The sequence below is a fragment of the Aquarana catesbeiana genome, linkage group LG05 (assembly GCF_042186555.1).
Source record: "Aquarana catesbeiana isolate 2022-GZ linkage group LG05, ASM4218655v1, whole genome shotgun sequence".
In the NCBI taxonomy this organism is placed as follows: domain Eukaryota; kingdom Metazoa; phylum Chordata; class Amphibia; order Anura; family Ranidae; genus Aquarana; species Aquarana catesbeiana.
The window spans coordinates 205,617,741-205,635,209 of record NC_133328.1 but is presented as its reverse complement, the minus strand read 5'-3'; the positions used below and the strand labels follow the sequence as shown (position 1 = coordinate 205,635,209).

Here is a 17,469-nt window from a genome sequence, read left to right as displayed (position 1 = left end):
TTTCAGGCAGTAGGTGACCTGCATATACAGTGCCTTGCAAAAGTATTCACCCCCTTGGCATTTTTCGTGTTTTGTTGCCTTACAACCTGGAATTAACGTGGATTGTTTGAGGATTTGCATCTTTTAATTTACAGAACGTGCCCACAACTTTGATTTTTTTTTATCATTATTGTGAAGCAAACAACAAATAGGATGAAATAACAGAAAAATTCAATGTGCATAACTATTCACCCCCCTAAAGTCAATACCATAGAGCCACCTTTTGCGGCTAACACAGCTCCAAGTTGCTTTGGATAAGTCTCTATGAGCTTGCCACATCTTACCACTGGGATTTTTGCCCATTCCTCCTTGTAAAACTGCTCCAGCTCCTTCAAGTTGGATGGTTTAAGCTTGTGAACAGCAATCTTTAAGTCTGACCACAGATTTTCTATTGGATTGAGGTCTGGGCTTTGACTAAGCCATTCCAACACATTTACATGTTTCCCCTTAAACCACTGAAGTGCTGCTTTAGCAGTGTGTTTGGGGTCATTGTCCTGCTGGAAGGTGAACCTCCATCCTAGCCTCAAATCACACACAGAGTAGTACAGGTTTTGCTCAAGAACATCCCTGTATTTAGCACCATCCATCTTTCCCTCAACTCCGACCAGTTTCCCAGTCCCGACTGCTGAAAAACATCCCCACAGCATGGTGCTGCCACCACTATGTTTCACTGTGGGGATGGTGTTCTTTGGGTGATGTAATGTGTTAAGTTTGCGCCAGACATAGTGTTTTGTTTGATGGCCAAAAAGTTCCATTTTAGTCGCATCAGATCAGAGCACCTTCCTCCATACACATGCCCACATGCCTTTTTGCAAACTCAAAAACGTGCCATTTTGTTTTTTGCTGAAAGTAATGGCTTTCTTCTGGCCACTCTGCCATAAAGCCCAACTCTACGGAGCGTACGGCTTATTGTCGTCCTATGTACAGATACTCCAGTCTCTGCTGTGGAACTCTGCAGCTCCTCCAGGGTTACTTTAGGTCTCTGTGCTGCCTCTCTGATTAATGCCCTCCTTGCCCGGTCTGCGAGTTTTGGTGTGCGGCCATCTCTTGGCAGGTTTGCTATTGTGCCATGTTCTTTCCTTTTGGTTATGATAGATTTGATGGTGCTCCTAGGGATCATCAAATATTTGGATATGTTTTTATAACCTAACCCTGACTTGTACTTCTCATCAACATTGTCCCTTACTTGTTTGGAGAGTTCCTTGGTCTTCATGGCAGTGTTTGGTTAGTGGTGCCTCTTGCTTAGGTGTTGCAGCCTCTGGGGCCTTTCAAAAATGTGTGTATATGTAATGACAGATCATGTGACACTTAGATTGTACACAGGTGGACATCATTTCACTAATTATGTGACTTCTGAAGGCAATTGGTTGCACCAGAGATTTTTATGGGCTTCATAACAAAGGGGGTGAATACATACGCACATGCCAATTATCAGTTTTTAAATTTCTGAAAAATTGTTTTATGTATATATTTTTCTAATTTTACTTCACCAACTTAGACTATTGTATTCTGATCGATCACATATAATTTGGATTAAAAAAACATAAAGGCTGTAATGCAACAAAATAGGTAAAAAGCCAAGGGGAAGGTGAAAACTTTTGGAAGGCACTGTACATCACCTGTCGTCAATGCAGACTGGTGAGTCAGACACATACAAACTCTGGACAGCCAATTTATTTATAAAATGAATCAGAAATGAACACAGGCAAACTGATTAGGTAAAATGTACATTATCTATACAGATGCTGCTGGCAATGATGCTTATGTACTGGCTTCTGTGTAAAAGAAAATATATACCTGGTCTCCAAAGACAAGAATGATGTATTGCCCTAGTCTTGTGTGTCTGTCTTTTTCCGCTTACTGAGCAGATAAATAAATGAAAACTGCTGACACTGAAATGTGCGATAAACTAAAAATTGTTAATAAAAACAAGTTAGTAAATCTTTTAAAGTAAAACTCTTTATGGACAACTTGGAAACTTCAATCTGAGCAGTAATCATTTCGTTCTGCTGCGCCTGCTGAGTCTTTCGGACTGCCTGAATTCAGATTCTAATTGTTGCTATAGGGCTTGGTCAAATGGAGAGTGATAAAGAGAAAAAAGAAAAAGGAGAGAGAGACAGAGAGACAGAGAGACAGAGAGAGTGAGAGAGACAGAGAGAGAGACAGAGAGAGAGAGAGAGAGAGAGAACATTTTATTTTGTATGGAGTTTTAGTCTTGTCATTTGCCAAATATGATATGTGAATGCCTTTACATGTGTAATTAGGTAGATTATTTCAGGAAATATTTGCTTTAATGGATAACTATTATCAAATAAATTACAATTATTCTTTTTCCCCCAGCCCCTTAATGAAAGGTCCCCTCCCTTCCCCTTCTTTAGATACATATGTAGGCAGGTGCAGTCTGTACTCCCCACTGTAGGTGGCGCTGAACCACCAATACAGCAGAGAAAGGAAGTTGTGGGGGAGTTCCTCTATGACTTCCTGTGAACACCAGGAGAGCAGCTGTCCAACTGGACGCTGGGGCCCCACATGACCTCTGTGGACATCTTGGGTGAGGGCAGAGCTTATTAAAGGTCCTGGCCCCCTGATTTGGCATGCATTATGCAGATGGTTAGTGTAGGGACAAGCTCCCTGTCTATCAGGAACAGTGCATAGTCGCAGGGAGAGGTTTCAGATAAGTAGGGAAAGTGCAGAGACTACATTATGCCCTCTCAGGAAGCCCCCATTTGGGCATGGACAGGCCAGGCCACATTCCCACTCCTCATTGCAAAAGCTGTTGGCATCATCTCAAGATAATGTTCTTCAGCTACTGCTTTGTGGCTCCAGTTGGCTGTACCTACGCACAGGGCCTAATTGTGCATTGTTGGGACTTTACTCGTACATTGTTCTCTGTTGCCTTATGAGTATTATTGTATGCTGTATCCAATTGGAATCACCAGTGAAGGCCATCCCAGAAGCAAGGGCAACAGGACCAGATTCGCCTTATGGACTTTCGTACTGTTATTATCGGACTATTGTTATTATTGGACTGTTGAGAACAAGGATCCTCATGTTTTTGTTTTTTTTTTCCTTATTGTTTTGTTTTGGTGCTGTTTCTCATGATTTCTATTTTGGACTTATGACATCCAGAACAAGTGATGACTACCGATACTGGGATCCAGAAGTGTGAACTGTAGAGATGGAGAGTTTAAAAGTTTTTTTTCTTCTCAAAGAGTTTTATTTCATTTCAGAGGGTAAAGCCAAAAGTGCCAAATATTAAAGGAGATTGCACATAAACCATTATTCTAGGTGTGGCCAAGTCTCATATTCTCAACTGGCCACAAGGGACCATCTGTTGCCTTATGAGTTTATGTGAAATCTCCATTAATAACTATTAAATATTGTAATAATGAATATATTTCATTTAGCTGGCATCTATGAAAGCCGGGCAAAAAGGGTTTCATTTAAGCTTTTGCTAAGAGCAGAGAATGTGGGCCAAGGCTTGTATATGCAAACAACGGAGAGCCAATTCCATTGTTCTACACCTACTCCTTTGAAAGGGTGCCATGCTGGGATATGCATTGGACCTAACTTCCTGGGGAAATGCAATTAACACACTTGGCCAACATAGTCACAAGGATCTGCATGAAAGGGGGCCGACTTATGGAGTAAGCCCTCCAATCATGATCCAAGCTAGGCCAACCAATGAGACATCAGCTTGGTTTGATATACTCAGAGCCAAGGGGGAGGTATCGCTCTCTTTCTGATAGACCAACAAGCTGAAAGGAACTTTGGTAAGGATGGGTAATTATGGGAAAGGAATGCCCTTTTACTTGTAACTAAATATGTGTGTAGATTACTGTATTGAGGAATATACCCTGTATTCCTTCATGTAAATACTTTATTTCAACCTAATATTTTCTTCCTTGGTGTAAGACGATAGATAGATGATTGTGTATTAGCTAGACTTTCAACTGCTTCCTAATAAATGTTATTATATTTGAAGCTTTCACTCTTGGTCGAAAGGAACTCTCATTTAACCCACATCATATCTATGAGATATGAAAAATCTTAAATATAGATTTTTCAGGGTAACATCTCATTCACCTTGGCCTCTGTGTAATCTCTGCTCGCCTACACACCATGCTGCACCCTGATATATATATTCTCCATCAGCAATCCTATTGCTGCTAACCTTGCCTGTGAAGTCGGTCTCAACAGTCTTCTAGGGAGCATTCTTCTAGACTGCCACAATCTTTTTTCCATTGGTTGTGCCAACACAGTTGATCACTATAGGCTTCTATAGAGCATTCCCCCAAATGCTCATAGTCTTACTGTTACTGGCTCTGCCTGCATAGTCATTCCCATGGACTTCTACGGAGCTGCCTTCCAAGTGTCTCCAGGATGGGGAGATGATCCCAAAGTTTATGGAGATTTACTCAGTAGATGTGGACAAAAAAAATCAGCTGCATCTAAAACAGGGAAGGGGTAGGGGTCTTTGTTAAAGCAGTAGTAAATAGCGCTCAAAAAATAAAAAATGTGGGCCCCCTGTACTGTTATGCCATAATGTGCTAGTATGCATGGAAAACTAGCAGAATATGACAAACTTACCTGCACACAGAGCCCTCCAACACAGCACTGTCACGGCTTCCAGTTGCTTCTGTCTTTAACCGGTCTTCCTCCTGGGTTTGCAGACTCCAGGTCTATGAATGACCGAGGCCGCAATGACGTTACTCCTGTGCATGTGCCCGGGAACCCCGGGGCAGAGCTCTGAAGGGACGGCACAGGTATGCCATCCTTTCAGAGCGCATGCGCCGGTAGCATCACCAGCTGCATCCCGTGTGAATGTCTACTAAACAGTGCAAGTTTAGGAGATATTCACTGTACCTACAGGTAAGCCTTATTGTAGGCTTACCTGTAGGTACAAGTTAAAAAGGGGACTTTATTTCCACTTTAAGGGAGACAGGCAAAATAGATTAAACTGTATTGTACAGTTATGCTTTCATTTAAACAGAGAAACCATTTTAATAAGACAAGAACGTAGAATATTTTTATTCTGATTTATTGTAGATGTATAATTAAGAACTTAAACTGTGTAACAATATTAAATCATTTTATGGATGCTGCATATACACTAGAGAGAATCTAGTGAAACAAAACACAGTAGCAATGTCAAACAGTACAAAATTTAGGTCCTGGCATATGGGATAGTTCACAAGGTGGCTGCCAAGTGCAGCAGCCATTTTTCAGATTCAGCTTTTATAACCATCCAGGGACACAACATAATCTCATACTGACTTCACTGGAAGTTTCAGAAATCCTGCGTGTCTGTCAGTAAAATGAATTGCTGCAACAGGACAGTAACTTTCATGACTCTCTTGTATAATGAAGAAAGTTACAACACATCAGCATAAATATGCATTGACAAAAGGAACAATATAAGAATGTAAATTATCTGCACCAAAAATATAGCATTTAAAATGTATGTGTGTTTTCAAAGGCTAGTAATACCAAAGTCAAAGGAATAAAGATTCCAACCGCTGGATAATACTAATATTCCAAGCACACAAAATAATGTGCCAGTAGACAAAAAAAATTACGATTTTTGTACTTGCCGTAAAATCTTTTTTCTTGGAGTCCATTGAGGGATATAATAATTCTTTAACATTTGGAATATATTGCCGCCTACAGTGGGATTGGTTAGAAGCAAACAAAAAAACTGCAGGTAAGCCAAGGATAAACCCTCCTATTACCAGCATGACTCAGTTTTGTAGCAAAGCAGTACCATTATCATGATCATAAACACAGAAGGGTGGAACCTGTGTCCCTCAACGGACTCGAAGAAAAGCATTTCATGGGCAAATACGAAAATCCTATTTTCTTTCTTGTACACTGTGGGATACAGGAAATCTTTAACCTTCGGAACCTCAAAAAGCAGTCAAATTGAGGAGTGGGCAATAGTGCAAACAAATGCTAATAGGCCCAGTAGAGAGAAAAACAGAGAGAACTGGGGATTGTCTACAACTCAAATTGCTGTCTGAGGGCCCTTACAACCAATGTTGCTATCAGATGTGGCTGAAACATCCAACCAGTAGAACTTAGAGAACGTGTTAACAGAAGATCAGGTAGTAGCCTGCCTTGCAAATATAAGAATCAGATTCTTGTTGAAAAGCCCAAGAAGCATTAACAGATCTAGAAGAGTGCGTCTTTAAGGGTGAAACCCAATCTATGAGACTATACAGTAGGTTTGAATGATGGTTTGTCTGAGCCACCTGGAGATGTGCATCATTTTGGGGATGGGATGAAAAAAAAAGGGGAATGAGTTTCTCTGAAAGAAGCAGTGGCTAATGCCGCGTACACACGATCGGAAATGCCGCCAGCAAAACTCAGATGAGAGCTTTTTGTCAGAAAATGTGACCGTGTGTATGCTCTATCGGTCTTTTGCTGGCGAAATTCCAGCCAGCAAAAGCATGTTCTCTATCCGTTCCTATCCGAAAATGCGATCATCTGTATGCAATTCGGATGCGCAAAAAATGACGCATGCTCGGAAAGAATTTGACGCATGCTTGAAAGCATTGAACTTCATTTCCTCAGCTCGTCATAGTGTTGTACGTCACCGTGTTCTTGACAGTCGAAAGGTCAGAGAACTTTTGTGTGACTGTGTGTATGCAAAGAAAGCTTCAGCGGAATTCTGTCTGAAAAACCATCCAAGTTTTTTCTGACGGAAATTCCGATCGTGTGTATGCGGCATAAGAGATAGGACTTCTTCAGCCCACACAACATGCAGACAATGTAGGCAAGTTTCCTTTTGGTAAACTGGAGCTAGACAGAGGGATGGGAGGACAATGTCCTGGTTAAAATAACAGGCAAATACTACCACAGGCAAGGAGGAAGCCCAGAGCCTTAACACCACCTTGCCCTTACAGTTACATAGTAGACGAGGTTGAAAAAAGACACCATCAAGTCCAACCTATGTGTGTGTGATTTTATGTCAGTATTACATTGTATATACCTGTATGTTGTGGTTGTTCAGGTGCTTATCTAATCGTTTTTTGAAATTATTGATGCTCCTTGCTGAAACCACTGCCTGTGGAAGAGAATTCCACATCCTTACCACTCATATGCCCCGTACACACGGTCGGACTTTGTTCGGACATTCCGACAACAAAATCCTAGGATTTTTTCTGACGGATGTTGGCTTAAACTTGTCTTGCATACACACGGTCACACAAAGTTGTCGGAAAATCCGATCGTTCTAAACGCGGTGACGTAAAACAAGTACGTTGGGACTATAAACGGGGCAGTGGCCAATAGCTTTCATCTCTTTATTTATTCTGAGCATGCGTGGCACTTTGTCCGTCGGATTTGTGTACACACGATCGGAATTTCCGACAACGGATTTTGTTGTCGGAAAATTTTATAGCCTGCTCTCAAACTTTGTGTGTCGGAAAATCCGATGGAAAATGTGTGATGGAGCCTACACACGGTCGGAATTTCCGACAACAAGGTCCTATCACACATTTTCCGTCGGAAAATCCGACCGTGTGTACGGGGCATTACAGTATAGAACCCTCTACGTAGTTTTCGGGTAAAACCGATTTTCTTCTAATTTTAGAAAATGGCCGCATGTCTTATTAAATTCCCTTTTGCAGAAAAGTTTTATCCCTATTGTGGGGTCACCAGTACGGTATTTGTAGATTGAAATCATATCCCCTCTCAAGCGTCTCTTCTCCAGAGAGAATAAGTTCAATGCTCGTAACCTTTCCTCATAACTAATGTCCTCCAGTCCCATTATTAGTTTTGTTGCCCTTCTCTGGACTCTCTCCAGTTCCAGTACATCCTTCCTGAGGACTGGTGCCCAGAACTGGACGGCATACTCCAGGTACGGCCGGACCACAGTCTTGTAGAGTGGGAGAATTCTCTTTTTATATCTGGAGTTAATCCCCTTTTTAATGCATGCTAATATTCTGTTTGCTTTGCTTGCAGCAGCTTGGCATTGCATGCCATTGCTGAGCCTGTAATTTACTAAGACCCCCAGGTCCTTTTCCATCCTAGATTTCCCAGAGGCTCTCCCCCAGTTGGTAGATTGCACTAATATTTTTTCCACCCAAATGTATTATTTTACATGTTTCTACATTAAACCTCATTTGCCATGTAGTTGCCCATCCCATTAAATTTGTTCAGATCTTCTTGCAAGGTTTCCACATTCTGTGGAGAAGTTATTGCCCTGCTTAGCTTAGTATCGTCCGCAAATACAGAGATTGAGCTGTTTATCCCATCCTCCAGGTCATTTATGAATAAATTAAAAAGGGTTGGTCCAAGGACAGAGCCCTGGGGGACCCCACTTTCCACCCCGGACCATTCCGAGTACTCCCCATTTATCACTACCCTGTGAACTCGCCCCTGTAGCCAATTTTCAATCCATGTACTCACTTATGGTCCATGCCGATAGACCTTAGTTTGTACAGCAAACGTTTATGGGGAACTGCATCAAATGCTTTTGCAAAATCCAGATACACCACGTCTACGGGCCTTCCTTTATCTAGATGGCAGGATTGGTTTGGCAAGAACGAATCTTCATGAATCCATTACTGCTAATGATACCGTTTTCATTACTAAAATCTTGTATATAGTCCCTTATCATCCCCTCCAAGAGCTTGCATACTATTGATGTTAGGCTAACTGGTCTGTAGTTCCCAGTGATATATCTTGGTCCTTTTTTAAATATTGGTGTTACATTGGCTTTTCTCCAATCAGCTGGTACCATTCCAATCAGTAGACTGTTCCTAAAAATTAGGAACAATGGTCTGGCAATTACTTGACAGAGTTCCTCAAGGACCCTTGGGTGCAATCCATCTGGTCCCGGAGACTTATTAATGTTACGTTTTTCAAGTCTATTTATAATTCTGTCCTCTGTTAGCCATTAGGGAGCTTCCTGTGACATGTCATGAGGATAAACATCACAGTTTTTGTTACTGAAGCCCCCCGATTCCCTCGTGAAGACAGAGGAGAAGAATAAATTCAATACCTTTGCCATCACTCCAGCCTTGTATTTTTTGAAGGCCTTCTCCTTTGCTTTTATATGCATTCTTACGTTGGAGTTAAGTCACCCAGGACTTTTTTTTTAGCTCCTTTAGCTTTTTTTAATTCAAATTGTGATAGGAGGTCCGTCTCCACCTCCTCCCCCTGGTTAGGGGGCCTATAGCATAGTCCCAGTATTACTTTCCCCTTAGTTTCCTCCGTTTGTAGCTCTACCCATAAGGATTCCACCTCCTTCCTTGCTCCCTTAGTGATGTTGTCTCTCACATTTACTTGTACATCATTTTTGACATACAGGCATACCCCTCCCCCTTTTTTACCCTCTCTATCCCTGTGATATAGGGAATACCCTTGAATGATTGCCAGCCAATCATGAGAGCTGTTGAACCAAGTCTCTGAAATTCCTACAAAATCGAAATCCTCCTCGTACAACAGTAGCTCTAGTTCTCCCATCTTGTCCACCAGACTCCTGGCATTGGTGAACATGCCACTTAGTTTAGATCGGTTGCATACTATCTCCTTATTGGGTGTTCTGAGGTTGAAAATAGGACTTGTTACTGTACTTACCTCGGGTTGAGGTGCTTTAGTCAACCTACCACTAATGCCCCCAATACTACCCTCTGGAATTTGTTACGTGCTGACTATCTCTACCTCTGGACCCTCCCCCCCGTCGCCTAGTTTAAAAGCCCCTCTAACCTTTTGGCCATCTTCACTCCCAGCAGATCTGCATCCCTCTCATTTAGGTGCAGTCCGTCCCTTCTATAGAGCTGGTAGCTGACTGGTTCTGCAAAAACCAGAAAGGATTCCTTTCAGAATAAGGCCGCCAGTCCAGACACACACCTTGTAAGAATAATGGCTACAAGGAAAAACCCCTCTTGAGTTATGTAGATAAAGGAATCTCCTAGACTGTAAGCTCCAATGAGCAGGGCCCTCCGATTCTTCCTATATTGAATTGTATTGTAACTGTACTGTCTGCCCTCAAGTTGTAAAATGTTGCGCAAAATGTTGGCACTATATAAATCCTGTATTATAATAATAATCATAATATCTCTAATGGTTTCAAATGGCAGTTTTTGAAGCAGAGACCATATTTAGATCCCACAGAGTTACAGACGATGAGCTACATAAGCGACCCCTATACAAAGGTCTTCGTGAGAGGCCAACAGTCTCTGAATAGGATAGAGAGGCAGAAACCTGTCCCTTAATGCTGGGAGCCAAATACTGGTTCAGACCCAGCTGGAAGAAGGAGAGATTTGTCCCACGGAGAAACTCCTAGGATGGGAACCCCAAGAAATGCATCAAGTCCAGTATGCCATCCACATCTAATGATAGACCCTGCAGGAAGTAGCCTTCTTTATTTATAGCATCATAGGAATCAAAGATTCTGGGATTACCCTGGTGTCTCATAACCTGGGCTTCAAAACCCATGCTGCTAAAGCTAGCGACCATGAAGTGACCTTCCAACAGAGGCAGCCAAATGATCCGAAACTCCAGAATGTTAATCAGGAGAGGGGATTCCTCTGATGACCAAGTTAGCTGCACAGACAGGGTGCCCAGGACTCAAGGAAAGTCAATAAGTTCAGGGGGGAATGGCGCCCCCCTTCTTTGGGGCTGAAGCCGTGGATACGATTGGACCAGTGCTGAGATTGAATGAGGAAAGAAATGAGGTTGGATCTGAGCTGTTGGATTAGTTATCTTGCAAGAGTTAAATCTGAAGTAGATATAGAAAGACACAGGAGTACACTTGTGACCTCTGCAGTCAAAGTCAGCAAACAACTGGGTGATCTGAGCTATAAAGTTTTGAATGACTGTAGTAAACACTTCAGCTGTGAGGGTAGAGGGCTCAACCACACCCAATGGCTAAAGGGAATTGCAAAGACAGAACAGACTCTAGGAGCAGAGGTCAACAAGGTTTCATGCTGCAAAAGTGGACACTGCCAATAGGTGTGCTGAAAGCAGCTATAAAGCCTGGGACCTTAATGTACAGGGGACTAAGATATTGACTTTGATGTAAGGGGGGACTCCTGATGCAACCAGGGACTCCGAGAAGGAAACCGATGTAATATGTGGACTGCTTTGGGGACAATGATGTAATGTCACAATTAGAGTTGGGGGAACAGTTCAGCAAAAGTTCAGCCCAAACATCGCCTGTTCGCCCGTTCAGCGAACACCCAAATTTGCAGTGCGCTCAGCGTGATGTCCACCCACAGAGCGCCACTGCACGCTGCATAGTGCATTGCAATTCCTAAATAGGCAAAGCTTTGCCTAATCAGGGCACAGTGAATAGCTGACGGATGAGTCATCAGCTGTAAAACGGGCTTCCCCGCTGACAACTGAATGAAAAAAACCAAAAAAAAAAACCACTGCAATAGAAAAATTTGATGACAACAAGGGCCTCTGCCCAACAACCCTGGGCTGTGGTTGTGAGGGTCTGCAGGCCCTCAGAATCTGGAATTACCAAGGGGGCCCTCAGATCCCAGACCCCCTCCATGTGAATGAATATGGGGTACATAGTACCCCTACCCAGTCACCAAAAAAGTGTCAAAAAGAAATAAAAAACACACTCAGTTTTTGTTCCCCCATGTTGATCCATCATCAATCAGGACGACAACGCCACCGCTGGACCCAGAAAAAAAATGTAAAAACTCGGCCTGCAACAAAGGCTAAACCGCCGACTGCAGGCTCCGCTGTTTGACAGTTCTTATATAGGTAAGGGTAGGGGCCACCTGGCGATGTCACCTGGTGGTACCACCCCCTTGTGATGTCACCGACCCAGCATGCAGCGGTCAGTGATGTCACATGGGGACAGTGCCTCCAGATGACGTTGCCCTTTACCCATGGAAGAACTGTCAAATGGCGGAGCCTGCAGTCGGCCATTTAGCCTTTGTTGTGGGCAAAGCTTTTTCTTTTTTCGGGTCTGGTGGTGGCGGCATCATCAAGATTGATGATGGATCTACATCGGAGGCATTGTTTTTTTTTGTTTTAATAAAGGAATGGTCAAAAACTCTGTGTGTTTATATTTCTTTTTGACACTTTTTTGGTGACTGGGTAGGGGTACTATGTACCCCATACTCATTCACATAAGGGGGCCCTCAGATCCCGGCCTCTCCCTGTGAAAGGGGGCTTCAAGTTTCTGATAAGCCCCCTGCCCGCAGACCATCACAATCACAGCCCAGGGTTGTCAGGAAGACGACCTTGTCTCCATCAACATGGAGACAAGGTGCTTTCAGGTTTGGTGGGGCTCTGCCAAAGCACCTTCCCAATGTTGAGGGCATGTGGCCTGGAATGGTTCAGATTGGTATGGTACAAATGCACCACTTTACAGGCAGACTAAGGGGACACCCCAGTCACTATATTTAAAGCGGAGTTCCACCCAAAAATGGATGTTCCGCTTTAAGTGATGGTGACCCCATTTGGCATGTCATTTTTTGGGGGGTGGATACCCTCTTTTTAGAGGCATCCAGCTCCCACTTGCTCCCGGGCCCCCGGAAGGAAGTTCACCTATCCCCCCTCCCTCCCTGCAATCTTTTGGAACACGTCACAGGTCCCAGAAGATTGCCCGGCCATTCACAGCGCACAGCGTGGCTCGCGCATGCACAGTGCATGCCCGTCTGTGAAGCCACAGCCGGGCGCCAACAGTTACAATGCCGGCACCGCAGAGAGGAGAGGGAGAGAAGCGGGGCTTCGTTCGCCCGCATTGCTGGACTGTGGGACAGGTGAGTGTCCGATTATTAAAAGTCAGCAGCTACACTTTTTGTAGCTGCTGACTTTTAAATGGGTGGAACTCCGCTTTAAAGGAATTCTAATTTTGTATTGTTTCACTTTAAGCATCAATAAAATCACTGCTCCTGTAAAAACAATCTTTTTGCATTGATACAGGGCAGTACCCAGGCCCCCATACTCTTTTTATGGCCAATAACTTGCATAAAAGCCTTCAAAATGGGCACTTTTGATTTTTCAAGTTCAATCCCATAGACTTTACTAGGGCTCGAAGTTCGAGTTTTGGAGATCGAAATTTTGCGATGTTTGAGAGTTCTGGAGCAAAACGAACCAGGGACTGTTCAGTCCAACTCTAGTCATAATGTTTTGAACTTCAGCTCATTATGACATTTACATCAATCCCTGTCTCCAAGATAAAAGCAGAAGTATGAAGTCCAGTGTCCATATGGCACACACACACACACATATAAATCTGGTTTATTTAGAATGCAGTTCTAAGAAGCAGCTAACTACATAAAATGTTACAGAAAAAGACCTTACCCGTATGTAGGCATCTTGGTGGTGTTTAGCGAAGTACAACATATTGTCGAGAGCCAGCATTCCTGGAGGAGTATGGGTAAAATCTAATGCTGGGTTGACATTGTTCTGCAAACAATAAGGCAGACATATGATTATTAAGATAACTATTTGATCAGACAAAGTTACTAGAAATTCTAATTTAAATGTACAGTTTCAGCTGGGTAGGGATGAGCTGAGAAACCTTGCAAAATTGATTTAGCTATTGGCAACACTTCACCTCCCATGGACATTCACTTAATCTTCTGGTGATGAGCGTTTTCACTAAGAACATTTACATGTGAAATACAGTGGAATCAACTGGAAGGCAAAACCAACAATTTTTGACACTCATCCCTGCTACTAAGGCTGCAATTAAAGTTGAAACATTTTAATGGACTTGGTTATAACTTTAATTTGACACTGCAGTTTCTAGTCACCACTTTAACCTGTCTCACCTCCCAAACACCCCTAAAGTTTTTTACCTACCTGTTCAAGCTCCTGCTAGATGTACACTAGGCATGATATAGTAGAAGCATAATAGTGCGCAACAACTACTTAAAGTCTCCCTGCCAGGCATTATCTGGCAACGTTCGTGCAAGTCTATTACCATCCCCAAAAAGGCTCTCCACTATTGGGGAGCTTAACAGACAGACTCCCTGTAAGAATTAATGGAGAATTTCCACACATGAACAGAAGACAATATCTGCCTAGAGACTTTGCAGCAGTGGCCGTGTGGGGAGAAAAAAATTTGTGCGAACACTGTTAACATGAGAAATCAAAAGTGCTCATTTTAAAGACTTATATGCATGTTATTGCCATAAAAAGTTTTTGGGGACCCGGGTCCTGCCCCAGGGGACAAGTATCAATGCAAAAAATTGTTTTTAAAAAATGCAGTTTTTTCAGGAGGAGTGATTTTAATATTTTATTAATACTTAAAGTGAAACAATAAAAATGAAATATTCCTTTAAATATCGTGCTAGGGGTGTGTCCTTAGTATGCCTGTAACGTAGCGCATCTTTCCCGTGTTTAGAACAGTACCACAGCAAAATGACTTTCCTAAAGGAAAAAATGTAATTTAAAACTGCTCGCGGCTGTAATGAATTGTTGGATCCCGGCAATATAGATAAAAATCATTGCAAAAAACGGCATGGATCCCCCCCCCCAGTCCATTACCAGGCATTTTTTCTGGTATGAATATTAAGGGGAACACTGCATCAATTTTTTTTTTTTTAAATGGCATAGGGGTCCCCCCCAAAATCCATACCAGGCCCTTATCCGAGCACACAACCTGGCAGGCCCACAGGAAAAGGGGGACGAGAGAGCGTCCCCCCTCCTGAACCATACCAGACCACAAGCCCCCAACATGGGTAGGGTGTTCTGGGGTCCCTCCAAAACACTTTGTCCCCATGTTGATGGGGACAAGGGCCTCATCCCCACAACCCTTGCCCGGTGGTTGTGGGGGTCTGTGGGCAGGGGGCTTATCAGAATCTGGAAGCCCCACTTTAACAAGGGGAACCCCACATCCTGCCCCCCCATGTGAATGGGTATTTGGTACATTGTACCCCTACACATTCACCAAAAAAAGTGTCAAGATTCTAAAAATGACAGTAGACAATTTGGGAGGCTCCCGCTGACTGCAGGCTTTCTGCATTGACAGCTGTTATATAGCTGAGGGCGGGGCCACCCAGTGACGTAAAGGGGTGACCCCGCCCCCTTTTGACGTCATGTAACATGTAATCATGTCATGTTGCGATCTCACAGTGCATTGACGGTCTCGCCGTTCATTATGGTGCGTTGCATGGGCACTCGAATTTCTCACGAACGCCCCATAATGTTTGGTATTTGGCAAACAGGTAAACACCCAATGTTCCATCGGGCTCATCCCTAGGTACAACCAGCATGCTGGGTTTTACCTTTGAGTATCGTTAGTAGCTGCTATAGCCGCTAGCAATAATTACAGTCTTCTCCCGGTGGGGACATTTTACCCCCCCCCCCCCACTGGGAGAAGATAATGGCCCAGCAGGAGGGATTCCTGCATCAACACTGTGTTGATGGGGGAAATCAAGTAAACTTCTTCCCTGCAGTAAAGAAATTTGCTCAGTGCATGGCCGGCCTTACAGTTTATGGTTAGTTATATAATGACAATCCAAAGTTGCTAATGACAAAAAAGTACATACACCACACCTAACAGAAAAGGGAGTCAAATACAGTAAAGGCCAGTAAATATGGGCCTTTCTTTGTCAGAATGGCTTCTCTCCCCTTACAAGTCTATTGGAATGCAAAATCAGCTTGAGGCAGATCAGTGAAGGACTGCAGGCCAAATGAGCCGTTAATCAATTCTGAATGACCTCAGCAGCTTTTTAAACTGATATCAAAACTCAACTGCATTTGCAGCTCAAAGGCTGTAGACATTGGCCCTAAAGAAACGAATATTGGCTGTGCTGCCTAAGATAGTCAGAGCACTGGTTGCTTTATAGGTGATGCTCCAAGCTGGTGGAGTATAAACTGGCATGTTAATAGTGGTTCGAAGAAAGTAAGCCCCAGGGGATAATACGGACACCGAGGAATAGACAGATAGGGATATACCTCAATTACGTAAAAATATTCACTTTAAATTATTTTGTAATAATAAAGTGAATATTTTTACGTACTTGAGGTGTATCCCTATCTGTCTATTCCTCTGTGTCCGTATTATCCCCTGGGGCTTACTTTCTTCGGTGCATTATTAATTGGGATGTGACACAGAGTGAGGGGTTCCCCTAGTCCTGGGTGGTTTCCATCTTTCTCTTTCTCCTAATTATTCCCTGTTAATAGTGGTTGGTTTTCTTCTTCTCTTCATCTAAAACACAAAAACTTAAACACATATTTCCCCTATTATTATTCATAAAAGAATGATTCTTTAACCACTACACCACTGGTTGAAAAATCTATATTTGACCAATAACTGAACCAAATTGGTAATCTAAGTCTTATGCCCCGTACACACGGTCGGATTTTCCGATGGACATTGTCCGATCGGACATTTTCCATCGGATTTTCCGACACACAAAGTTGGAGAGCAGGAGATAAAATTTTCCGACAACAAAATCCGTTGTCGGAAATTCCGATCGTGTGTACACAAATCCGACGGACAAAGTGCCACGCATGCTCAGAATAAATAAAGAGATGAAAGCTATTGGCCACTGCCCCGTTTATAGTCCCGGCGTACGTGTTTTACGTCACCGCGTTTAGAACGATCGGATTTTCCGACAACTTTGTGTGACCGTGTGTATGCAAAACAAGTTTGAGCCAACATCCGTCGGAAAAAAATCCTAGGATTTTGTTGTCGGAATGTCCGAACAAAGTCCGACCGTGTGTACGGGGCATTAATCTGCAGATAATTAGGCCATATCCAATATTTAAGACCTGAAGAAGTGCAACTAGATGTTGACTGACCATTTGTCCTCTGCATGAACTAGATGCTTAATGTATAACCTTTTGCATGATTTGATCTTGCTATCACTGTGGACTACCCTGTTATTACAGAGCAGGTGATCCTCTTTTGAGGCCAAATTGCATTCAGAAGCTCAATATACCCGTGTATGGACAACCTGCCTTGAAAGAAAAAAAAAGTCAGGAAGGAAATAATTTAAGCCCATTTAAAAGCGTCTATCTATGATCAACTTCTATAGTTAAAATCTAAAATCATACAGTATGTTCCTTGTTACCAGGGGATATGTAAATCCTTAGAAATCAAAAGCAAACAACAGTGGAGAAGTTGGAAAGCATTCAGGGAATCCAGGAAATTGTGGTAAGAGATGGCCAACAGACAGGTGTCACTAACAATGTGATAAGAGATTTTGCAATTAAGCTTATATTGAAATGTCAAAAATAACTACGATTTGCATTGCCATTACGATGCTAGCGTTATGAAGTAAAGGTATATGCTGTGACTATAGAACTCCTCTAAATTCTATCCCTAGTAAACTATCAATAAAATACTGTTTTGTAAATACATCTCAGAGTAAATGATGATACTGCTCCGTTAATTAAAACTTTCTGTGGCCGTCCTAGTCTGCTGACACAGTTTTTCATTAAATCTGAAAACTAAATGTATCCCAGCTCAGAATAATAAACATAGTACAGCTGCTATAA

General features: G+C 42.7%; 1 protein-coding gene across 5 annotated transcripts in view; it reads right to left on the bottom strand.

The window, feature by feature from the left end:
- ELMO1 (engulfment and cell motility 1) overlaps positions 1–17,469 on the bottom strand; it is a 546,685-nt gene that overhangs the window by 284,155 nt on the left and 245,061 nt on the right. For all 5 annotated transcript variants that reach the window (XM_073630502.1, XM_073630506.1, XM_073630503.1 and 2 more), the window contains one exon: positions 13,318–13,422. In XM_073630502.1, coding sequence (XP_073486603.1) covers positions 13,318–13,422 — 105 coding nt within the window. The remainder of the gene's footprint in view (positions 1–13,317; positions 13,423–17,469) is intronic.